Source organism: Camponotus vicinus, unplaced genomic scaffold (genome assembly GCF_025532165.1).
Source record: "Camponotus vicinus isolate PSW18456_S1 unplaced genomic scaffold, iyCamVici1.0 SCAF_14, whole genome shotgun sequence".
Lineage (NCBI taxonomy): Eukaryota > Metazoa > Arthropoda > Insecta > Hymenoptera > Formicidae > Camponotus > Camponotus vicinus.
In genome coordinates, this window is record NW_028141950.1 from 3,923,038 (window position 1) to 3,951,001 (window position 27,964).

At 31.1% G+C, this 27,964-nt stretch overlaps 1 protein-coding gene across 9 annotated transcripts in view; it reads left to right on the plus strand.

Moving 5' to 3' along the window:
• LOC145965350 (venom dipeptidyl peptidase 4) overlaps window positions 1-27,964 on the plus strand; it is a 326,742-nt gene that overhangs the window by 41,473 nt on the left and 257,305 nt on the right. Inside the window, exon 1 of one of the 9 annotated variants that reach the window (XM_083088821.1) lies at window positions 5,368-5,962. The exons of the other annotated variants lie outside the window; for them this stretch is intronic. Within the exon in view, the coding sequence (XP_082944947.1) occupies window positions 5,903-5,962 (60 nt within the window). The 5' untranslated portion in view covers window positions 5,368-5,902. Of the gene's footprint in view, window positions 1-5,367; window positions 5,963-27,964 lie in introns of those variants that run through there. 9 annotated transcript variants of the gene reach the window in all.

A 27,964-nucleotide genomic window follows, 5' to 3' on the forward strand; every position in this document is an offset into this window, starting at 1 on the left:
ACCACGTTAGTCAAAACAAATGCCGTCGCGTGTATGTATCGGTCTTTAGGCCGAGTAAAATTATCACGGTTCGATATATGTACATATATATATGTATTTCTGACAATCTCATATCGATAATCTTGGTCAAACCATCAATAAATGAACAGATTATGAAAGATTAAAATAAATATGTTGCATTATAAAAATAAACATAATTAAATATACCCTAGCACGTTTTTTATTAAATATCTCGTTGGAATACTGTTAAATATATTTTTTATCCTTTTATTTCTGTTTATTTTCTCGTGGGTGCACTGATTTATATAATATTTAATTCTAGAAAAATATAGGAAGGTAAAAAATACAGACTTAAATTAGAACAACGCATAATATTCGCCTGCGTAAAATAAAAACAAAAAACAAATAAAGATCCCAAATTCTAAAATATACTTGAAAAAGAAAGAAAGAAAAAGCAGTGCACACATATTTAAATATTAAAATTTAAAAATTTTTCCCACACAGCTTTGCATATATTTCTATAAATATTAATTTATTTTTATTTCATGTAATATAAATCTATATCATGTTTTGATCTTCATCATTCGTGAGTTTCTTCATTACAGTTTTATTTTATTTCTTTTATTCTCGGTTTTTAATATTTATTTAAATGATAACCTTAGAAATTTATTTTATTATAATGCATATTTGAAACTGAAATTATTCGAATGTGTGTGATAATATAATATAGTATATTTTCATATAATTAGTATTTTTAATTATGTGCCTTAAAAATTTTGCCTGTGTGCTTGGCAAAAAGTATGAAAGGTATCGTATAATGACACCTTTATTTCTTTAGATTTGTGTGGGTTTGTATATGAAAAATAATTTTTCATAGATATCCAAGATTAAATATCTGTAATCTGTATACTAATCTTTTCTATCCTATTTATTTTAAGACAATGGAGTTGTGAAATATGAAATATTCATCTATAATATTCTTATATTTTTAATTTGAATTTTTAATTTCTCTATTAAATATGATAACTACTAGAGCAAATCACGATTTCAATATTTTATATTTTATAATTACATTTGATAATAAATGCCAGTTTTATACATTAATACTTTTCGAGAAAAGATTTTTGATTTTTTGTTTCGTTTTTTTTTATTACTTTTTGTCCCATAGGTGCATTTTATATTTATATTTTATATAGCTCTTCACAAATCCATTATCTTCAAAATTGAAATAGAAAATAATTTAGATTTATCGACATATACGCAGAGCGATAGACTATAGTACAGCCATAAGGTATAATTAATCACACGCAAATATATTTATATTACAGCAATATAATAAACATTTCGAAAAGTTACGCGCAAATAGAATTTTTCGTTCTATTAAATCTCTAAAATATATAATAATAAATAAGGCTTTAATTAAACTTTATTAAAAAATGTTAGTTATTAATATATTTGCGACATGTATAGTAAAAAAAGGGGTGGTTATATTTACCCCATGGTTGTTCCATCGTTGTCCTGGGTCCCCTCCTCCTTCGTTATCTCGTTGCTGCTTCCTCGTGGCACTCGCACACTTACACTCGCGTAAACACACAGTTAATTACGCGCGTACTAATTACCCCAATACGACGATCGCACGGTCCTTTACACGGCACTCCCGACGTTAATCGCAGAAAAACGCGCGCTCGGTGACGTCATACTGGAAAAATGACGCAGAAACTTGGCCCCACTCGAGACCACGATTCGTTTGGCACTCGCAATATCTCGTTAACGCAATAAACGTCGTGTTATGCGATTTATTAAAATACGATTTTAATTACTACCCACTAATTACGGACATCACGACGACGTATGACTCGGGATCGATTCGTTCGTTTATGGTGACATCGTATTTTACGACGTCGGAAGTAACTTCACGTTGATACGACGTTAATCAAAGTAACTACTGTTCAAAATTAACAGTTCGAAAAATATGTAAATAATATTTAATATTAATAAATTTCCCGAGACATACGTACTATTGTTTAATGCTCGATATATTACGTTTTTTTCTTACGTAAATTATAATATTTTAATCGGTGAAGAATGTTTATACATAAAATACGCGAGATACGGTTCAGTCTAAAAGTAGTATTTTCACTTGGGCAAATATTGAATCGTCCTTGCGATGTGCTTACGAGTCATTTAATTATGAAAAATAAGTAATTACATTGGTCGAATACTCGCTTTAGAAGGTTAGGGAACGATCGTATTTAGCGCAGTACTTTTCACGACCGCGTCTCGATATTTAATAAGACGTTACAAGCGGCGCGTCACGTCGAATATCAACAAGGTCGCCGCGCGTCGAAATAATAATATGACGTAGTACATTCTTAAAAGCAGACACACACGCACACATTGGAAAGTAGTGTAATAATAAAATAAATATACACCGAATATTCTCTCTCTCTCTCTCTCTCCCCCCCCCCCCTCTCTCTCTCTCTCTCTGCTCTCTTCTATATTTTAAATTACTTTCGAATAAGAATAAGCTATCTATGTATTTTTGTGGATTTATTATTTTATATTTCGTATCTTTATTTTTTTATAATACAAAATGTAATTAAAATACTATCATTTATTACTTATATAAATAAAATTTGCATCAATCGAGATACTATAGTTATGAATCTATAATACATACACAGAAAAAAAAAAGTGTCAAGTCAAAACTTATATACTTAAACTAATGTTCATTGTTTCGTATATACGCAACAATTTATAATCTTCTTAGAAAAATTTAATAATTTTAAATTTCAACAATATTATCGTCTGATTTTAATATTGTAATTGTCACCTCAAGAATTATATATTCTTCTATAATGGAAAAGAAACAATGTTAGATAGAAAGTAACATTTTTAAATCAAACATTATAATTTTCTTAAAGTAGAATTAAATAATTATATATTATTTAATTCTACTTTAAGAAAATGCATATATGCATCAGTAGAATTAAATAATTATATATTATTTAATTCTACTTTAAGAAAATGCATATATGCATTTTCTTAAGTGCAAATTATAATGTTTGATTTAAAAATGTTGCTTTCTATCTAACATTGTTTCTTTTCCATTCAAGAAAATTAAATCTTAAATCATAAGAATATATTTTTCTTGATTGAAGTATATAAAATGGCTTCATTCAAGTAAGCAATTCAAGCAATTATATTTTTCTTTAATTAACGTAATATAATCTCATTTCAAGAATGTTCATCATATTACTTTCGTTAAAATTTCGCGCCAAAAATGCAACTAGTTTTTCTCTTGACTAGTGCAGTCTTAGGGTATAATTATTTATCTTTTGCACTTATTACATATACGTACACTTAAGTGCATTTTGCATTTTGCACTCTTATGAATTAGTGTAGAAAATATCGGCGAGATTATTTTATTTTTCGTTTAATTCGCGTGTGAATTCAAAAATGATAAATAAACGATTGAAAATTAGATATATTACGGATCGAAGTATGTGATAATGATTAATTGTTCTTTATTAACATATATGCATTTGCGATCGGAAAAAATACGTCGGGTCGCGAATGGAATAATATTGTTGCTGCGTAAATTGAATTAATCGTATTGTTTTTCACGACAGAAATATGATTTTAGCACGAAATTTAAAATATTATATATGAACTTGGAAAATTATATTAATAATTTATTTCGACGAAATATCAAATCCGCGATAGCAGAGAAAGGACGGCGGAAAAGTTGGTATTACTGTTTTTGTTTTAATAGTGACGTTTCATAACATCTCGAAAAATCTTATCTGAATTATTCCATGCTTTTTCCTGAATCTCGCGTGCAAATATGTGTCAGAAATCCTGCAGTAGTGAATTAAAAATATCGAATCTGTTTTTAAATTAATTGCCGTAATAATTATCTGTTACTAACGCGTGTTCATCGAAAAGAATGTGTCGCGTGAATAGAGTAACTTTATTGCTGCTTAAATTAAATTGATCGTGTTATTTTTCAAACGCATGAGAGAGGAATATATTTTATTTAGTACAAAAAGAAACGGTTGGAAATTTAAGACATTAAAATTTTGAATAACTGTTATTGTGCACTTTCGTCAAAGTACTCGTTCGTGGAAACAGAAGAAGAGAAAAAAGAGAGAACGGATAAGTTTTGTCCTGGCTAACGCGTCGCGTTGGCCGGTAAAGTTTTGACGAGACAACCCGTGCTTTTCGTCGCTTTACGTACAAATACCGGGAGTGTCGAATTTTGCGACGAGCGATCGTGCATCGAAAATATCGAATAAATTTTCGGATTAATTAGATGCGCGATAATCATCAGTTATTTCTTGGCGGTACGCGAGTTTGCGATCGTAAAAAATAAGTCACGTCGCGAATGCAATGATGTCGCTGCGTAAATGGAATTAATCATATTATTTTTTACCAGAGAAGTATAATTTTTACGAAAATAATATGTTGAAAAATTACTAGTAATCTTTTATTGAAATAATAGATCGCGGCAGCAGAGAGAGAGAGAGAGAGAGGAGGAAAAAGGAGGGAAAGGTTGGTACTACTGTCCTTGTTTAAATTTCGTCGAAATAATAGATCACGATAGTAGAAAGGGAGGAGGGAAAAAGTGAGGAAAGGTTGGCACTACTTCTTGTTTAAGTTGGTTACATTTCACGTGCGTCGTAAAAGTGTCGAGGAAATTATTTCGTATTTTTTTCCTGAATTTCGCGTAGAAAACGAGTATCGGGAGTGTTGAATCGTGTTAGAAGCAATCGTGTATCGAAACCATCCGTGAATTTTTAATAAAAGTACGCGACAATAATTAGCTGCTTTTTTATGCGCGGGTTCGCGATCGGAAAGAATATGTCGCGTCGCGAGTAGAGTGAAATTGCCACCGCTTATGGAAAATTTATCGTATTATTTTTCAAACGCGAGAGAAAAATATCTCTAAAAAAGCGACTTAAAATCGAAGGCATTAGGATTCTCAGAATTCGCTCGCTTTTTTCTGAACATACTCGACCGCGGAATGTTCACGGAAGGGCGGGGAGGGAGAAGGTACGCTATGTTTTTGTTTCGACTAGCGCGACGATAGTTTTAGTGCGTCGCTTCGGTCGGAGGATTCGCGGCGATGTAGCTCCGTAATTTTTCCAAATTTCGCGCACAAACAAGTGACTCGGGAGTGTCGAATCGTGTGAGAAGTGATCGTCATCGAAATTATCCATAATATACTTTCGTATTTAATCGAAATATGCGATAGTAATTGGATATTTTTTGCGCGGGCGCGAGAAGAAAATGTCGCCTCGCGGACGTGAAGTTGCTCCCAAGTTCGTGGCGGGGAAGGGAGGGGGAAGGTGTACGTACGATCTTTTTGGCGACGTTAGCGTCTCAGTCCTATCGCGTCGCGTCGATCGGGAGGATCTCTCCGAGTAACTCCGTGATTTTCGTCGAATTTCGCGTACGAACGAGTGCTGAATACGTAACGAGCGGTCGTGTGGTGAAAATATCGATTAGATTTTTATATAAATTAAAGGATATTGTTATTTTGAGTGCTGTAATTAACCGTTTTTTATCGCTACGCAGCTTCGCGATCGAAAGAAATATGGCGCGTTGCGGTGAATTTCCGAGAGAAGCTGCTGCCGCGTAATTTTATGTCCGTCGAGTTTTTATTATCGCATTGTGGACTTTGTTGACTTTAATTGTGGATTGTACTCTCGGACATAACGCATCGTCAGAAGTTTCGAAATTGATCTGCTTTTTTTAATAGAATCGCGCGCGCGAACGAAAGTGATATCGAGGAAATTTTCGCGTATTTTCTCTGTAATCTTCTTTCAAAGGACAAAGTTCAAGTATCAAAGAGAGATTAAAAGAAACTAAGTGTGTGAGTGTTTCGTGCCTATATACAATGGCGTTTGGACCAATCGGCGATGTTGCTGTCACTTTGCAACGTGAATTAAATTACAGGGTGAATACATTTATTTATTAAATTTATTTATTACATTTGCCATAATTTGATGTAATTACTATCGTACTTTGCGATTTCTCGTTTTCTCGATTCGCACGATCCTAATCCTAATTAATATCAATTTTTACTAGCTCGTTTTTAATTAGGCATTTTTTTATATCTGTATTAAAATTGCAAAGTATATTTTTTTATATTTATATTAAAGCTTAAATTTGAAATTATCCGAATGCGATGTTTCGAGTGAAATAAGAAATAAAATTTTTATTTAATTTAGTTTTTTGGTTCCATTAGGATCGTATAAGCAAATATTTACAATAATCGCAAAAAAAGAGATAGAATGTAAATGGACACGTATTTTAACACAACGCTTATTTACGTAGATATAAATATACGTACATTATTCTTCTCTTTATATATAAATTGTATATAAGAATAAAAAAATACGACTTCTTTCTTTTGAAAGAAATCGTGAAGAGCATCTTTAGTATTTCTATATTCATAAAATCCTATTAAAATTTTGCAAAGTCCACTTGAATTTGAATCATTAACAAGCTTTATTGCTTAATTAAACTTTAGCTTGTACAAGAAATTTTTATTCTCAATTATTTACAATATTAAACATAATTGCTGCTGCGAAATTAATGTATGAATAAAAATTGATAAAAAATAAAATTAAAATTTAAAGAATATGCATGATAAAAATTACAAATATTCTGTATATACAAAATATATGAATTTGACTAATGTATTTGCTTTAATGTATTTAACTTCTTATTATTGCAACTTTTGCTCAGTTACCATAGAACAGCAGCAGTTTTATTTCGCAAATTCTATTTTTTGCGTTCGGACCGTCGTTATCAATGCACTCGACTCGCTTTATCTCTTTATTTAAACTTCTTCGTCGCGTTAACGAGCTCGTTAATGTATAGTCTTACTTAAAAGCGTAGTTTTCGTTTTTACGATGCGCATTGCGATGACGTTATTGTTTTGCTGTTATCATATAAACGGTTGTAATTATTAATGATTTGCATATTTCTGTTATCTACAAAGTATAATGTTCAAAATGATTATGAATCTAGTAATTGCATCAGATTATAGCTCCAATATTAAATATAAGTGCTTAGAAAAAATAAATATAAAAATATAAACTGCTTTTCAAAAGAATACAATAAATAAACAGATATATTTAAAAATTTTAAGAATCATATTTAATAATATAATAATGAAATAGTAATATAGAAAAATAAAAATTAATCGAACAATATAAAGTCAGAGAGATAATGATTATATTAATATAATCTTCAAAAAACAATATTTATTTTTTCTTTTTATTACATGTTTTCTTTTTAACAATTTGATAGAATGTATGATAAAAATATTCTATTTATATTTTATTTTCATAATGGTAACATTTATTTATAATCTTCTCTTATTCTAATTATTAGAAATTATAATTTAATTTTATTCTAGTTATTTAATTTATTTTCTCTCTCAGTCTCTGGACAGATTATATTCAATTATTTTTCTCTCTCAGTCTCTGAATAGATAAAATGTATCTAGCAATTAGAAATAAAACATAATAATTTACTCTATATTATAAAATATAAATCACAATTGCAACAATTATAAATAGAACATGAAAAATTGATCTTATATTATATATAGAATCTTATATTATATAGGATATAAATACGATTACAATTTAACAACAATCGCAATCGATTGGACAATAATAACTTTTTGCAAATGTAAATATTTGCGTTTCGAAACACATCTACAAATATGAAATCTAAATTATTTTTATTTTCTATTTTTTTGATAATTTTCCACTATTTTGAATAATTTTAATAATTTTTTTTCTTAACTGTAAAATAAATTTAGAAATGAATATTTTCTGATATTGCACACATGTATGAGCGAAGATCAGAATATTAGTAGAATACTAGTAGAAATGAATTATCGAAATAACTCAATCGTCAAGTTATTGTATTTCGACAGAATGTCATTGTTGTAATCAGATATTTCTCGATACATTATTTTAATAACAATCACACTCTTCAACAATAATAACTTCTTGCCACTTTAAATATTCGCAATTTCTAAATTATTTTTATTTCCACTTTTTTAATTATTTTTTTTTTCTTAATTGTAGAATAAATTTATAAATGAATATTTTCTGATATTGCGCAATCGAGCAAATCGGAGTGTCAGTAGAAACAAACTCGTTTAATCTTCGAGTCAAGTTAGTTGTATTTCGAAAGAATGTCATTGTTGTAACATCGCGAGGTATTCCTCGACGCATTTTTTTAACGTCGCTACTTCCCGTCACGACGCTCGTACGTACCGGATAAACGAATTAATCTCCCGTCTCTCCATAGCGCATTTTCCCGTAGCTTGGTAAGAGCCGAGCAAGGTAAATCTTGTCGGCGGGAAATATCTCGACGGGATGGGGGAATCTCCATTATGCGAGCGAGTGCGAGAGGAAACGCTGCGATAATCAATTGCCGCGAATCGATTCACGCGCCGGGCCCCCCTCCCCCCTCCCCTCGAATCAAATTCACCTGCGGTTCCGTAATGTGTTAACCGCTTATATGTGCATATTAGAATATATATACTTGGGGTAAGATCGCCATTAAGGCATCGCCTAAACCGAATTCCACGTATCGGACCGCCTTCCAGGAACTCGAAGCATCCGAGCAATTCGACCATGAGAACTATCACGTTACCCTACGCGCCGGCAATAACGTGTGTTTCGCCACCCATATATTTCGCCTAATCCATAAGCAATATAGATACAGGAACGCATACGAGATACGCAGGCAGGTGCGAATATTTTCGATTATTGCGGTGGTAGTCGGCTCGTTCTTTCAAAGCTTTATGAATTCCGCGGATGCTGTGGATATTTATACCTTACGCGAAAAACATACAAGAACATAAGAAATATAAAAGCAAAATTATTTGGTATATTTGCGGAATATTTTGTCTCGATATTGAAATCAAATCAAGTAATTGAAACAAATTTTTGCTTACGTTTTATTGAAACTTATTATCATTACGTAATATCGATTCGATAAAAGTGATTAATATTTCGTGATTTTTTATTCGTTACTACAATAGGTTCTTTTTGGATAGACTATATTTTAATCGAAAATGATAATTATTAATGATGTATAGCAATGTGTTTTTTTGCCTTGAATGTCTATTATCTATTAAATCATACGTGACATTATTCAGTCACGTCTCTATTCGTTGGGTGCTGATATATCAACGCGGTGCAATATTCGCTATATATTACGATCAAAGTTCAAGTAATGCCATTTTCTATAAAATAAGTCTGTAACGTCACGGTCATAAAGATATATCTCTTGGCGCGAAAAAGGGTCGACAGTTTTAGGTGACTGCGAATAAAGACATCGATGGCATCGGTTTATTCTAATCTAGCAAAGTGCTCCGTGCACAGTGTCGAAGAAAGACCGGATGCGGATCCAAAGTTCTGTCTCGAGAACAAACGGTTCGGAGTGGCACATTCCATTGATAAACTGCACAACAATCCCACGACCTAATCGCACGTATGCCCTCTAATGCCCGCGATTAATTAAGATTAAGTTTGGGATATAATTGTGCATCGAGATGCCATAATGGCAGATCACGCGAATGCGTTTAGCTCGAATTATTGTATCGATAAATCGTATGTTAGATAATCGTACGTTAGATAATCGTGCTCTCTAATGTGGATGGTAATTATCAATGACATGTTCACCTATAGTCTAATTAGTGGATAATAGGAATACAATTATAAATACATGTGTGTGCAGGCCATTTTTATTATTAATAATTTTTTTGATTAGTTTAAACTATTTTTTAAATAAAAAATTAATATATGTATTATATTATGTGATTTAGAAAATATCCCAAATTATCTTTTGTTTTGAGATAATTAAATAATTTATTAATTAATAATTTTACAAATATTTTTTAATGATTTTTAAATATCTTTTTAATATTTTATCTTTGTGATACTTTACAATGATAACAATGATAACAATGATAACAATGATAACAATGAAAACAATGATAACAATGAATAACATTTTATAGGTAGATTATATGAAATAAAGTAAAATATAAAATTAAATTTTGTTCCATATTTATAATTTTAATTTCCACGATCACTATGTGTAAATATCGTCAAATTTTAAGTTAAATATTAATAAAATTAATTTATTAATAATAATTAATAATATTAATAATTATATTAATAAATTATTAATTAAGTTAAATATTAATAAAATCGTGTTAGAATGGTATGTGTGATTGTTATTTTAATTTCATTGATTTTAAATGAGATGAGTACATTATTTGGTGACACACTTTTATACTCCTGACCCTCTCTGTCAGCAGTTTCTGGGAGTTATCTGCACGATTTGAATTACTCCTCAGCTGCGATGCATTAATATTAATATTATGCTTCGTGTTATACGAACGAGAAATGAATTGAATATACATTTATCTTATCAAATTTCTTTCGATAAATTATAATAAGACGCAGTGCAGAGACTATAGAAGACACATGGCAGCGTTCCTCTTTTCAATGTCTTCTTTTCATTGAAATGGAAAATTATTCCTCTTATCTATTCTGATTGGAAATTATGCAAACACAAAACGTATATCAATGCGATGCATTATTGTAGAAGAATTGAAATATCAAATTGGAAATTGAAGTTAAATTTTTTGCTGTAAGCAAAAGTCTTTAATCATGAAAATATATAATAGAAAAGATATAAATTTCTACTAAAGTAAAAAGTTTGTAATTTTATTCGCTATTTATTATATACAAAAATTAATTGCCTAAATTTAATTTTAAATACAACTTGCAATACTAATGGACATAATTGTATTTTTATTTATTTATATTGGTTCTCGATCATGTGTGTTTATGTTGATTCGAAACATATAATATTAATATCAATGCATTGCTTGATGTAAAAATATTTACGTATGCATTCTATTAATCGAAGAAATGTCAAGATACTCGGCACGAGACGGCAAATCAGTAAAGAGTCAAGTTAGACGTTTAACTTTTGATGTAACATTGATCTTGCGAATATACTGACCGTGACGATCAATGTGTCTTACGTTTACTTACACATACTAATCGTGATAGCGAATCACCGTTCGCTCTCGCACCGGCATTACAATTAACGCCGTTACATACGTCGCTCTCTAATGACATTTCGTTGCCAAATTGGCTTGTACGGCGAAGTTATACTGGCATATTTATCTTCCGTTACGTGTACACGGTAAATTCGCACACCGAGTGCCGTCATCCCCGCAGGAAATGAGTGGTACCAATTGCATAGCGAGAGATCCGCGTAATCGCTTCTGTAATCGTTACGGCGGTGCTACGCGTTTTAACCGCACTAATTTTAGCGGATAAATCTCCACCGAGAGTGCTGAGCGAGAGGATTATTTTATCGAGGGAGTTGCTTTCGAAATTTGCGCAAACTTTGCGAAACGCGAATTATTCTGCGTTTTCTAATGTGTGGAAACTATGATGTAAATTAATAAATGGCAGAGATATGAATTTAATTAAAGATTTTTTGAAATAGAATATCAGAAAATAACAGAATGTATTAAGATAAAATTGTAATTTTCATTAGCATAATTTTATATAAAAGAGATACCTATTGGTTTAGTTTTTAACAAAAATATGATAAATTTATTATTTAATATAAATATATGATACTCTTACATGCTATGCATAAATGTACATGTATAAGGAGAAATAAAACCAGCAACTCGCGGTTCTATGTCAACACTCAAAATTGTAAGTTATGGCGATTTGTTGGCAGTTGTCCCGATTTTGTCCGTGATTGAAAATAAAAATGCAATCTCGAGGAAGGAAATGTAAATTTATTGATTCATTTTTGAGATTGTACTTGATGTATGGTTCGTATTGTCAGTTTGGAAGAAAGAATATTGTCAAAGTATGAATATTAATGTTTTATTTAACACAACATAAGTATAATTATACTTTCTTACTAGTAAAAAAAATATAAGAAAATGTTTTTCAGATGTGAATATCATTTCTATCATTGTTTAGCTGTATAAAAAGAGATTATTAATCAAAAATTTATTGTTTCGACATGGATTTTAAAAATTATTTAAAAAATTACGCAATAAAACGTAAATATTCCGGTTTATTTATTAAGCGAATTTAAACTGCGATACTTTTAAGATGTATAATTACATTTGTGTTATGTTAAACAAGACAAAACACTAATTTTCATACTGACAATATTTTTTATATTTAGCATAAAGGAAAATTTACATGTATCAGAAAAGATATATTTTACAGTATTTTATATTACTATTTTAAATGTTTCTAATAAATTAATTTTTATTGTTTTTCTGTCGATACGTTGTCGCGAGAAAAAAAGAAAAAATAGACGTGAGTAGACCCGCGTAGCACAGAAAGTGTTTTCTTCTTTGAAGCGCGACGTGTCTTGCAAAAATAAGAGATGGAAGTTCGATTCGTTAACTTCGCGCACGACCAAAGTAACAAACGTGGCTATGCAAACAATGAAAATTCAGCCGACGAAATGGCAAATGTGTTTGGCGAGTAGCAGTTACGTTGAACAAACCGACATACCCTCTCTCTCTTTCTTTCTTGCGTGCGCGTTTTCAAAGGGAAAAGCCGGCGCCGCGCACACAAAGTGATTCTCGGATGCGAAAAGTTCGCTCTCGATGGAACTTTGCTGCCGGTAAGTTACGAAGTTTCACCGTTCCACGAACATGGTTAACGATGGACCCGGTGAACTTTGCGCCTCGATGTTGCCTCGAGCTGCACTTTCTCCGCGAACCGTACCGCGAACCAGACTCATCGTCGGAAATATTAAGATGCGTTCACACCTGTACGCGGTTAATCTCTCTCTGCGAGTGACCGCGCTAGGGAATTATTATTCTTTTACGTAATGATTATTTTGTAGCTTTACATAAAAAAATATACAGATTTCCTTCTCTATCCTTCCTCATATATGTATATCTTGGAAATTTTTCTTTCTCTGTCCCTCTTTTTAAAAATATTTTAAAAATATTTTTTGTTTATTACTGTGATAATTATATATGTATTATTTGAGAGAAAAAAAGAGAATTATATTATATAGATAAAATGTTTGTAACGAGAAATGAAAAGAATAATAAAATTGTATTTATAGCTGATAATATTGTAGTGTGAAAATTAAAACATTTATAATTTAAAAAATTGCGTGTATAATATATTTTAATAATATTACTTGCAATAATATTATTTTAGCATTTATGGATTCACCTTTATTATTCTCGTGAAATTTTAGAGAAAGTAGGGCTAAGATCATCAGTTTCTTCTCATGCAAGATTAATAGTCTTTCATATTAGAAATATTATTGTTCTTAGTGGCTTAGTTCCTGCTTTGAGATATTAATATTAAGTAAGAAGCAATTTAAATTTTAAAAATTAAAAGATTTTGGAGCAACTTGTAGATTTGAAAGCAAGATTTGGGATACTCAAAATATTTTTTTAATTGAATCTCGCAAGTAAGCTTTGCTTAAAAAAATTATAGTTTCAACGTCAACTAGATAGTTAATATTAAAAATGAAAAAAAGAACTATGATGGTGAAAACTAATGTCCAAAGAAATTTATGTTGAGGAAAAATTTACTCGAAATTCGCCGAGGCACTTGCTGACAAAAGAAAGTACGCGACCCTTGAGGCACTTTGTATGAAATGCCTTGGAGCGCTCATCTTCTCTTTGCATTTTACATGATCTCATGCAGACATGTTTGTAACAATCTATTCTTCTTGTCAAAAACTATTTGACAGAATTACATAATTCGGCGTAATCGTACTTATAGAAAATTGATACAAAACCGATAGTAAAACTTATGAATGCATTTTATTTTTTAATATGCAGTTCATTTTATTTTTTGAATGTAATTTTAGTTTATTGTTTCAAGGTAAATTTTGCTTTTGTTTGAACGTACCACACTGATTTAGTGTTTTTGTAGCCATTATTTTGATTTATGATAAGCGATATTTTTTTCTTCTTGAAGTTGAACGAATTTTAATCGTTTAATTGCAGCAATTATCGAGTAGTAATTTCTTTGTTTATTTGCAACGTTTTAATGATGCACACATACGAACTAATGTATAATTAAAGAGGAATAATGTATTAATAGGTCATCTGTTGGTGGTAAGTTATTGACCGCATATAATAGAATTACCGCAAATGATACATTGTGCCATCGGTTCCCAGCAGGGAAACAGCTGGGCTGTTTATGAATTATTGCAGAACGACAAGAGAACAAAGAGATAAGATATTTTATTGACGATCGATATCGCTTTTAATAATTTCTACGGGTTAATTCTGTTGATCATTAACATATTTTTATCGAGACGAAATATTTTTATCGAAAATATTTCGCGAATTGCATGACCAATAAAAATTCGATTTAATAAATAATTGTATTGTAATGAATTTTTTGACGTTAACACACGATAAAATATTTCGATTAATTTAGCACACGTAACATTGCTCATTTTTGAAATTTTCTTTTCAACTCATACAAAATTCTTTGTATAATTCTTTGTATGTTTTCCGCGATATAAAAATTGTTTAAATAAACATGATAAAAGTACTGAGTTTGCGAGCTTGCATTCGTTCGCTTCGGGATATGACACGCACTTTCGCAACACGCTGTGTCGCGCATTACAGTTATGATTACCGTAATGCAAGGCGGAAGCGCAACCGGCTTTCTTTTTGCCGAATGTTCCTTCGTGGCCGTCGTCATTCACGTTTCCTTCATGAAAAGCGCGGGCGAGACGTGGGCGGAAATTGTACTGTTCCTGTGGCGCGCGCGCTCTTTATGTCGGTGAAGTTTCACGGGACCTCCTTTACTTGTTCGTGCTGCGAGGAGCTCCGAGCGACGACGACGACGACGACGGGCCGGCGGGGGCGTCTTTCACGTGACGGCTGCGCTCGTTTATCACGTCACGCGTTGATGAGACGGCGAGCTACGGCAGCGACCTTTACAAAGTTCTAATAAACGGAGCGAGCTCTACGCGCTCTCGTTGTGCATGACCCGAAGAGCGAGCATTCGCCGGGGAGTGTCCCGTCTATGAAAACCGATGAAAAGCGAGTTATCTCGCCTGAACGACCGGATAATCCCGATCGCGCTAAAAGGATACCTTAGAGTTTGTGTTGAAAAACGCGATTGCTCCGGAAAGATATAATAATCTTTTATTAATATTTCTTTAAACGCATATTTGCAATTTTTATCGCCGAGATTAGTCTCGTACGTGATTTGCATGAAATTTCCTAAAGAGATTTAATCGCTATATTTTTCCCAGTGTGTATTTACAGTGATATTAATATAACGGAAGTTACAATGATATTGGAAAAATATACTGCAAATATTTGATGAGGCTTTCTTTATCCATTTGATTAATTCTTTTTTTATTTAATTATTTTTTTTATATTAATAAAATCGTAAAAAATATAACGAGAAAATATATATAAAATTTATATACAATATAAAATGATATTTATTTTTTTTTGTCATATGTATAAATAATTAAAGATTAATGCAGCAGCAATGCAGAATTAACGTGTTATTAAATATTCACGTATACTTATTATAATTAGCTTTTTAATTACATCTGTGCAAAGAGTCGCCTACTTTCTTCTTTATTAAATTGTAATTTTTTTACGTTACGCACATGTCAAAATTGCAATCATAATTATGTAATCGTACATTGATTATACATAATTATTTGCGTCGACTATATTTAGTATATTCATATTCTGTGGTCACGTGCGAAAGCAACTCTCACAGTTTGCGGCTTCCCGAAGCTGTATACACATAGAATACCGCGAGATTCTCTATGCGTGGCAATATGTGATTTGATAGTCAATTAGTCCAGATAGTTACAGCGATGTTAAACCCTTCGTCATTAGGACAAGATGTGTCTCACGATGGGAACTGCCAGGATGCCCATGATTATTCGCAAAACATCAAATCTAATATATTACCATTAAATGTCCATGGGAATCGCACGTAGAAGTAGACGTCTCTCGGTTAATGGTCCATGAAAGTTCCGCCTAATTAGCCGTCAATTAAGTCGCTACCTGGAAGCTTCGCCGTTCGTCTAGAATAGCGCTTAGGAACTTGATTGTACTTTGAACGAAACGCCCGTCTAAATCCTCGTATAACAGCAATTTTGCCCGATATTATATAGAATGTCTTATTAGGATCATATCGATTAATAGCACGTTTTATTTAATTTGGAGTCGATCTTTATCTCAACAAAGATATTGGAAATTGAAGAATTTAAAAAAAAATCAACTTTTAAATATCTTACATATGAAACGTCAAAACTTTAAATTAAAATTCTGTTAAAGTCTATTTGTGTGAAATTAAATATGTAAACTAAGAATATAATTTGGTTATATATTTGTACCTTTCAAGCTTAGTTTGTAGAGGAAGTATCTTACTTTTTAATTGTTAATTATTCAAAAATTATTATTGCCAAGAATAGATTTGTCGAGAAAGAAATTGATTTTAAATTATATATAGAATATGCTTTTAAAAATCCATGCAATAATAAAGAATTACTTTTATAATTAAATAACATATTTTTAATATATTCCGATGGCACATTCCGAGAAAATATTTTTGCGACATTGTTATGTTAAATCAGTTGTATTTTGCTTTTAATTTAAAAAATGTGCACGTTTATAATATATTTTTCCGATTTAAATTGTCTCACACGTTTATTAATATTAAATATCAATATAATCTTCATATTCTATAAAAATATAATAAAACTTTATATGTGATGTAAAATCTGTAGAATATTGTGTAACAATAATAGGAATATTATGTTTTTCATTATTTTCTCTAATTAAGAAGGTTTTTTTTCTTATCCGCACGTACTTTTTCAATTATTAAATAGAAGTAGACTTTAGTAGACTCTACAGAACTCAGTCTTCAGGTGTAGACTTAGAATGAAAAGAGACACACGAAATAACAATAAAGATTGCGGAGATAGAGGCACGTTCAAAAAAGAGATAAAAAAAAGGAAAGAGAGAGAGAGAGAGGGCCTATAGTTCGGCGTTTATATTTGCAAGAGCCCCGGGCGCGGGTGCGATGCTCTTATGAATAGTAAATGAAACGAAATGAAGCACAGAGTGCACGCGAAAAATGCGCTCGTGATTCCAAAAGCGCAGCCTTCGCAAAGCGCTGCTATTGGCTATATTAAGATTTTAATTATGCGCTCGATTTTCATTAGAGATTTTTCTCACTAAATTAATAAAAATGTATAGAGATTGTTTCCACGAGAGATTTACAATTTTATCTATATTATATACTAAAGGATTCATGACGTACATGTAGAATGTGTGTTGCATAATGTTACCTTTTTATGCAACTGAAAGTATCAATGTTAATGAACTTTTTACTAATAAATATTTGTTACGATAGGATGATCATTTTTATAAAAAATGAAGTATCAAAATTGATTAATATTTAAGCTAATAAAAAATCAAATCAATTCTATTTCCAAAGTGATATAGATTACGTGTCTGAAGTGAAATAAAAAATACAAAATTAAACGAAAAATACCAGTTTTATTTCATGCAAGTAAAAATGTTGCAGCGGATTGCAAATTCAGTTAGGAATGCGGATTTGTCGTTCTAGCTGCATCCATGAAATTCGACTACCGGTTTGGCAACGATCGCGCGAGCTTTATTTCCGCGATAGTGGATAACGTTTTCTCTCGAGGATTTTGTTCTTGAGACAATGCCTGCCATTTATTTTTCTTCGAAAATCCGTGTGGCGTTTTATACTTGAGCTCCTCCCGATATTTGTTGCGCCTCGGATTTATTATTTTCGGATTTATAGTGTTGATGCGGTGTGTGGGTGCCGACTATCTGTCTCGATAAAAAATACCAAGTTAAGTTGAATAATACGAATAAAATATAATAGAAATTGGCGAAATATAGAGACGGAATTTATTTGCAGCAGAAATTCTTATCGAGAAAGAAGTATTTAGAGACATATATTTTAAAATAGCGTACGCTTTTCTCTCTCTTCACATTTTTTCGCGCACAAGCCATGAGCTCGATCAGATACGAGTTTCTATTATAATTTCTCGTTCGTACGCGATTGATCTTTTGCAATCACGCCCGTAATAATTGCGTAATATTAGCGGCACATACGTGCATGTATAACGATCGATAAATGCTTCATTTCCTGCTGACTATGAATGTCGACGTAATGCTTCGTTCTTTTACACGCGCATCGAATCGACGCGCGTCGATCGATTGATCAAACATAGATCGGTGTTGGATGCATAGCAAATGTTCATGTTTTTGTTGCTAATTTATCCGTGGATAGGTGGAACTCACTCGGCATGGCATGTCAAATTATCGTTTAACTATTGACCACTTCGCCACCGCAATAATCGAAGTTTTGATAATGACGGAAACGTTAACGATCCTGAATCGCCAATTAATCCGTTTATACATAATTTGTTTCATTGGAGAATACGAATGAATTATGAACGAATCGATAAATTGTGTATTTTATAATAATAATGTAGCAGAAAAATAGATTTTTGGATGTATTACATTTATTATTAACGCGTATTCTTTTTGTAAAGTTTTTATTATTTAATATCTCTGATATTAGACAATAAATATATACTTTTTATTTGATATAAAAAAAATTAACTCATAAGCCAAATATTGAAAAATTAAAAATATTTATTTGACGCAACAATTGTATAAATTTATATATAATTGCACTTTTATATATATTTATATATAATTGCACTTTTTGCAATTAAAGTTTTTACTTTTTCGTTTAATTTATGTTGTATCAATCTCTCTCTATAAGTGGCAAATATGAAAGTGAATTGAAAGTAATGTAAATCCATTTATATGCAAATGATATAATTACAAGCATGTATTATTCATATATCATATGTCATCCGTTAGCATATTATTTCTATCGTATTGCATAATATCCGTTATTGCATAAATATTTATGTTTATTCAAAAGATTATCTAAATTTTGTTCAAATAATTACAGTCCTGGCATATTTCAGTTAATATTATTGCTTTGGTGTCATTCATTTTCCTGTCCAAAGGCAAACTTTGCAAATGGACAAGAATATTATTCGCAATCAATAACGTGACTATTGTAATATTTCTCTCGGAAAAAGGATATCAAATATGCCTTAGTTCTCCCATGAACTCAAATAATCGGAGCCTCTCAATATAGTATTTCTCAAGCACCCTCAATCAAACATATAAGCTTCAATCGAACATATAAGGCCCTATAATCATTAGAAATCTAGCGGAAGTTTTTTATCTTTTTTTCGGTTGCTTGTAAGCTCTCTTGAAAATTGGTTATCAGAATTTTAGCATAAAGACTCTTAATTTAAATGATTGATGCATGTGACAGATAACGAAAACGAAAATAATGATTTTTGATTAATTGATTTATACACTATAAAAAATATTACAGAATTATATTTAATAACAAAAGTATAACATTTCTTAATTATTGTATAATTTTATTGCTTTTATACTTATTGCTCATGTAATTTTACATATTTTTTTGCAGTGTAAAAATTCACGTTTCGGTAAAATATAAGTGAATTTGATTCTTTAAAATTAAAAATCGATGAGAAGAGATATATTGAAAAAGAAATGATAATTGATGATATTACGTTACCGGAAATATATTTTATCGAAAAGATTTTTTATTCCTTTTTTTCAATTTTTCATGTTTAATTTTTTATAGCATATTCTTTCAGTAAATAACTTTTCATATAAGATACAAACAGAAATATTTTACATGCAATGCGTGCATTCGATTTGCACAGTTATACTCGGTTATTTTTTTAAAAAACATATTGTTTATTGTATTGTTATTTATTGTTTTGAAATGTGATATAAAAGGACTTTGAGATATTTAAATAATTATTGACTAGACATTTTTTTAGTTGCATGAGATGAATTTTACTTTTTATAAAACAGATCAAATTCAAACAGAAAAAAAATATTCACTACAAATATTTTTCTGATAATATTAATTGTCGTTATTTTCATAAATGTTGCTTTAATAAAAACACGTGCGAAAAGTCAGCGTTAAATAATGCAATGATAAAGGAAGCCTTATCTACACTGCGCGTGTTATATATATCCACTATGTCTCTCTCTCTCTCTCTATGAACCTTTTTTGAATGCTTCTGCCGCACTTTGAGTCGCTGCCAATTCAATTCTCACTCACAGCGGGGCGCTCACGGGGAAAGGATGAAGCCGCGAGAAGAGTTACAGAAGGATGCCTCGTTGAGAGAGGGGCAGGGGTGGAGGGCGGATTGGATTCGTGGTCGCTTTCTATTTACCAGTAGTGGATATAGCAACAGTGGAACAGCGGGGCACGTGTCCCCCGCCGTTTCTTTCGTTTGTTCGCTCACTCGCAGCGCGTAATTATCGCAAGATGAACAAGGACATATCATCCTAATATAAATTCTGCTCTTGTCCCTTTCAGTTTGCGAACTTTCTGTCAGGACCATAGTGTTGCACGCGAGGACAGAAAAAGTTAAAAATGAAAAAAATGTCAAAAAAATAGAACGTTTTGCTTTTTGTTTTTTTTCCCTTTGCTGTTTATTTCTCTTTACTGTTCTGATTCTTTTTAGGAGACAAAGACAAATTGTTTCTATTGTTTTTCAGAAAAGAAATTTTCTGCAATCGTTTTAAATATGATAATGATTTTTTTAGACGTATAGTTTTATTATATATTTTATTTTTATTTTTATATAATTAGTTAGTCGAGTTTCCATTATTTTAAATCTTTTCAGATTTATTTTTTTTGATAATAAAGTGTTTAATGTCTAAATTTAAAAAAAAATTAATTAATGTCTAAATTTAAAAAAATAAATTAATTAACTGATGATTCCATGCGTGCGATAATAAATTTAGGATATGCATTCATGACGCGGTGTCGCCCTATTAGGTTTTCTAAATCCGCTACTGCTCTTTGCAGATAAGCTGGAAGAAACTACTTCCGTAGCGAATGGCGAACACATCAAAGATGCGACGAACTATATATTAGCAGTCCTGGAATATAAGTGGAATATAGATCGATGAATTTTCAAGATTATATTTCCCCTCCCTTCCGTTTGACGCGATCTCTTTCTGTTGCGACAGAATCCGCGGGCGAAATATTCGCATGAATCGAATTGATATGGCGTTGAGGCATCGATCTCGGTAAAGCTCGCGATTCGAGTGATCCGCTTTTCAACGGATTATGGAAATGTTACGATAAGAATATTGTCGAGCGAATGCTCGTTGAGACTTTTCTCATTTTTATTGACAAAAGTTTACCGAAAATTTACTTCCCAAACTTATATATTGGCGATGATTTTGTTTTTTCCGCCAAGAATTAACTTCACTGCTTAATTATTTTATTATTATTTATTGTGCATCACTACACTTTTAGAAATGCTAAAATTGAAAAAGTATGGCAAAAATGTTGGTAGAGAAAAAATAACTCTATGTATTACTTCCTATTATTCACATATTTTTAATAAATCGTGTTAGCACGATCTACAAGCTCTTGTAGATTTACGAATGTTTGACTTCGTTAAAAATATTTTTGTTCGTGCATTTTGATGTTTGGAAATTTGCAGAACGAAATAATTCGCTTACAAAACTCGACTTTGTGATGATTTAAACTAATATGGCGTTCGTAAATTTTGCTTTGTGCACTTTTAGCTATACGTTATATTTTATACAGTCCGTTCTAGCGATTCTTTTATTTCGTCTTGATGACAGAGCCAGACATGCATTTGATTCCTTTGCCAAAGAGATCGTGCACGTGAATAGCTGAAATCACGTAAATTGTTTTCTAAGATGGAATCTAGTTAGTTTTTGCGTCAGTGATACAGAAAATAAAAGTGACACATTTAAACAAGAAAAATGAATTTTTGATGAAACAATGGAAGACTTTTGACGAGAGTAATTAAGATTTATTTAATGCACGCCTTGAAACGCAATTTTTATCGAATTGTTAAACTGGAAAAAGTTTTCATTTATCGGAAAATTAGTTCTCTAGTAATTCACTTAATCCTTTCGCGAAATATATAACGGAAAATATTTGCAATATAATCTATGTCTCTGTGTATGATAGAACAAGCGTTTATTGTCATTTAAAAGTGGCATTACAGTCGCTATCTAAATTCCATCGCGAGTGCAACGAATAAGCCCCTTATTGCGAGGTCAATGATGACCGTCGCGATACCACTTGGTCTCTGTAAAGGAAAAAAATACGTATCGGAGTTGAAGCAGGAGGAACAGTAGGATTCATACAGGAAATAATGGTCTTCTTATTCTCGATTAAATGTTCAATGGCATTCGATCGGACCCGTACCGTTGTAACTATTGCTTTTATTGCCGCGCGCGGGAAATCGCAGCGAGCTTCTACGAAAATCGCATCTTTATGGATTGCGGAATATCTCACATTCAGCACATTATGTGCATCAATGGGATTGCGAGGACACGTTCCTTGGCGATTCCGCGACGTGCCACGCTTTCGGACGAAGTACATCGGGAGAACCGTATAAAAAGCTTGCTCCGATTCGATCAGGACAGTCGACTAAAGCTTCTCGCGATGTACGTTTCAGAATTCGAAGCATCGAGACTTATGCGGATACTTTGATACGTGCGTTGATTGCGATATTAGTGCGGCTAATTTTTCATTATTTGTTTTTATTGTACGTTACATATTACATTTATTACATTGTATTTATTAGCGTAGCATCGAGATCCAAATAACTCGCATCGATATCTATTTTTTTTAAAGACGGAGAAAGATAAATAAAAGCATAATTTAAAAATACAAATTCATATTTTTTTAAAGCATATCTTTAGTAATTAAAAACTTTGACGCAATAATAACATATAAAAAAATTGTAAAAAACTACTTGGAAATATAAAACAAAGAATTATATAAAAGCAAAATTTACTTATCTATTTTATATTAAATTAATATTATGAATTTTCACGCTATTATTGCGGTCCCTATATTGTAATCTTATGATTTCTGAATAAAATACGAGGGTAAACATCAAAGGGAAGAAGCTCTTCGAACACCGATCTCATGAGCAAGCGCGTTTGCTTCTAGACAACAATGGGTTATATCGCGAAGGAAGTTGCTGCTACAAGTAATGACGCTACAATTTTCCCGCGGCGCCAATTTTCCCGTCCCGCCCAAGGGTTAACGGAAGAAAATACCCGGCTTGCCAACCAACTATGGGTATCTCGTTCATTCGTTCGATACAGCAATATAATCCGCGTTATTGACGAGTTTGCTCGTAACGCGAGAACGACGAATGGATGCGCAATTCCCTCGTCGTTTTCGATCTCCTATAGAAATGCTAAGCGGTTCGTTACCGAGTTAGGTATGTATAAAGGCGAGGTGGATGAACCGCGAGAAAAATTGGAACGATGGAACGGAGCGAGGGAAGGAGGCAGATTTTTTCCATCGCGGTGAAAAACAGGAGGTTTGGTGAATCTGGCCACGGGATTAAGCTAAGCGATAGGATTTGTGTAAGCTCGTGAAGAGGCGGGAGAGTTTCGAAGGATGGAAGCGGAGATCCGGATGTTGTTGGTTTGTAAAGGACGTGTTTCGGCTTTTTGCGGATCTTTGTATCAGCAGCGGATTTACTAGAGCACTGATAAGTCGCTTTTCGGACCGCCTCTGACATAACTTTGTGTAATGTAAATAAGCATGAAATAGAAAGAAAGGATTAAGTCTTGGCATTGTGAAGAATGGGAATTTCAAAATAAGTTTTCATGAAATGGATGGATTTTCTTCCGGTTTTTTTGTAATATAAGCGATTGAAACTAAAATAAAATTCGAAAGATCGAAAGAGTATAAAAGAAATATTATTTACTATTTAATTTATACAAGTAATAAAATTATTCTTGTGTATTTTGCATGTGTAATTTCAAGCTTAGGAATTAAATAATTAAACAATATTATTTTAAATAATATTTAAAATATGATTTTTTAATTACAAATTAAATCTATGTTTTATCTTAAATTAAATTTCAATACGATTCTCGCACAAGCTAAACTTGTCCTGTAAAATATTAATTAAATTTGGAGAAGTTTTATTTCCGGGAAATAAGATTTCATGGCGATTGTTGATTTCTAAGACGAAACAAACTATCATGGCAGCGAATGGCTTGAAATGCATCTTTGCATTTCTGTGATGGCATTCTCGTTGTGGTCGCACGGTTTGCCACGATCGATGTCTCCTTGAGAGAGCGCTTCCTGGGGAAAGGCAACGACGTCTTGGACGAGTAAAACGCACATTTACGGCGCACCGATTTTCCTCCCATCGCATTCAAGTCGCGGCTCTACCTATCTATCCGTTCCATTGTTTGATGAGGATCCAAGCAACAATGGCAACGAACGCTACCGCGAGTATTTATCACCGTCGATTTTCCGGATGGTGGAAACGCTCGCTTTGCACGTGCTTCAGGAATGGTGTGGCGGAAGAGAGAAGGGCGGATAGAGAATCGCTCTCAGGAAACGAGAGCGAGAGAAAGAACGCCCTGTTTCTCTCCTGTGGTCCTTTATAAACTGACGACGACGGTCAGATTACCTCTTCTCTGTCAGGAGCTTATAACAAATCCTATCACTCGCTCGTCTTGGTACTCACCCATCTTATGTTCTCTTCGATTCTCCTATGGCTTCCAATCGGCTATTTATCTGTACGCTCGATCAAGCAAGATTCCCTCTTAATTCTCATTTACGCTTACTGCGTCATTTACCTTACTCGGATTAAGTTGGAAGTGACCGATTCTTACGAGCTTCGGAGTTACTTTTTATCTGTAATTTGTAAGTTGCGTAAGCTCGTTTATAGCACGCACACATTGCAATAAATACACGCGAAATGACGAATGTATTTTACGCTTTTTAGTTAAAAGGATATAGGATAAAAGGAAAAATATTTTATTTTATTTTATTCGCTCAAAAAAAGTGCGAATGAAAATGATGTCATCTACTGTCAAGAGATAATAAAATTTATTAAAACAGAATTAAGGTAGTTATATCATTTTAAATATGCATTTTGATATAGTAATTGATTAAAAAGATTTATATTTATTCAAAATTTTTTTAATTTATTGACTCATACGTTTAAAATAAGCTTATACTTATTCTATATAAGTTTTGCATAAAAATTATGGAATATTTTTTTATAACAATAAAATCTTTTCTTTGATCGGAATAAAATACAGGTCAGTTGCAAAGTATTTGATTTGCAAATTTTATAATTTTATTCTAACTGTTGAAAGCTGAATGCGTTCAAAATTTTCTGTAGTATTTTTTATTTCGGTTATTCAGTCAAACGTAGATTCGAAAATATAGAGAGATTGCAGAGAGAAATTTCGAAATATATCGGACAAGAGATAAAATACTTAGACAATTTTTACAATAGAGAGTGGATCGAATAATTTGATGCATGATATATTTGTCATGTGGAAAATCTTTGCCAAAGACTTTATGATCAACAGTTCTGAAGAAAAAATAAATATAATTACGTGAATAGAAAAGAAAATATTAAAAAGTTTTCAAGATTTTAAGCTTCAATCTTGCGAGATTTTATGCAATATTTCGGAAGAAAAATAAAATTATAAACAATTAAAATTGTTAACATACATATGTGTATTATGGAATACAAATTATAAGATTATTTATTTAGTTAAATGTTGGAATAATTTTAATATCGATTTGCGAGAAATAACATAAACAATAATGGAATAGATGGTACTCATGATACGTTGGTAGCGTACATGTCATGCACACAACACCTAAGTGTTTGCATCGTTATGGATGACATTAGCTGCGCCGTTCATGGCATTAATGAATTAATCCAGATAATCACCAGTATAGGTTCATTGCATATGATTTAATTAATTAGTTTACATTGCCGACAAGTAACGATAGTTACATCAATGCTCCTTAGTTTAGCTTCTTAATATCGAGTAAATATTTACTTTCAAAATAAATACTCACTAGATTATATTTATCGATTATAAGTTTTTCGAAAAGATTCGGAGATAAATTTCTCTTTGTAAAAATATAGAATAGACACACATTTTAATGTCTTCACTTTTTTAAATATAAATTTACATTATTTTGATAAATTTAAAATTAAAATTTCGCAAAAATCATTAATATAAAAACTTGGCATTATTTGCTTAGTTTAATTACATAGAATTTAGTCAATTAAGTATTAGAAAGAAATTAAAGCGCATTGCGTATTTCAAGAATTGTGGATTTTAGTATTCAGGCTTCGTCAGACGATCTCTTCAATTAGAATTCGCGCAACGAATTTGCTTTAACAACTGTACAATATCGATATTAAATACCTCCTTTGGGATCGAATGTTGTCCCATTATAAAAACAATCATACTATATCATCGTTATAGTTATATTATCGGAATAAATACATTATCAAGTATTGATGAATATTTAAAGTTCAGTTTTTAATGATAATATATCTTTAATTTTTAATGATTATGTAGCTTCTTCTTCATTTTTAATGATAATATAACTTTTTAAATAAAATTAATTTCACATTTAGTTTTGGATTAGTTAAGAAGAATACTGAATTTTATCTAAATGTAACATAAAAATTCATTTTCTTTTTGCATAAAATAATATCAACGCATTTATTTTAATATTTGTATTTAAATAATGCAACACTTTTCAAGAGCATGTTACTCGTATATATTTATTAGAGGTAGTATATTATAATTTTGAAAGTTGCGCAATATATAATTATACTAATAAATAAATAATGCGCTAAAATAAAATAATGATATGTAAAATAAATAATAAAAGAAAATTTGAAAATATATTTTTATAGAAAATAATAATATATTTAAAATAAATATATTTTTATAGAAAATACTTGAAAATCTGTTACACATTTTTATGGAAATATAACTGATTCGAGTGTAATTTATATCTTGTGCAGATATTTTTCTGGTGTTAATTTTGTTAAATATTTAATTCTTGAATAATATAAGCATTTAAATAACGGGATGAAATTTAAAAAAATTAATTTTTAAGCTTAATAATTAGCTGTCTATCTTGAATAAGAATAAATTGACCGATAGTCCCCTTAGTTGACGTTATCGATGTAGAATATAAATGCCTGATATGTTAAAAAATGTCATGTTAAATGTCTGGCATATCTACACTTAACATTCAATGAAATATAAAAAATTCAAAAATTTTATTTATATCTTGAATCAGTTTTTACATTTTGTATCAATCAAGATTTTATAAAATTATAAAATAGCAAAAAATTTTGCAATTTTTTTCACCATAATTGATATTTGCATGAAAAGAAATATTTACATTTGTTTTAAATTATAAATAAAAAATAACGCATATAATATATATTATTTTAAATAATATTATATTATAATTTTTAATATTATTATAATATTATTTTATTTGTTATATAATAAAATATATAAATAGCTTCTCTATGTTTTGTTAATTTACGATTTTTCTCTGTTTGTGATTCTTGACATGTAATTCTTCAGATGCAATTTTACATTAAGGGATCCACAAGACGCGCAAGACTAATCTTCGAAATTGAGTTTTTCATCGCCTTACATAAAGGCGGAACTCTTTTCCGCAGAACATTCTTTTATCCTTTATACTCATCTGTTCATTGTACTTCATGCTTTTATAAAAATCGATTTCAGTACGTCGGAGGTTCTTTGTGTAAACAATTACTACTCTACTTGTAATTATCTTTTTAAAAAAGGAAATATGTCAGAATCTTAATGAGTTCTATTTACGTGATTAATTGAATATGAAAAGAGAAATATAATTTGCTTAAAAATTAATATGAAATATATTTT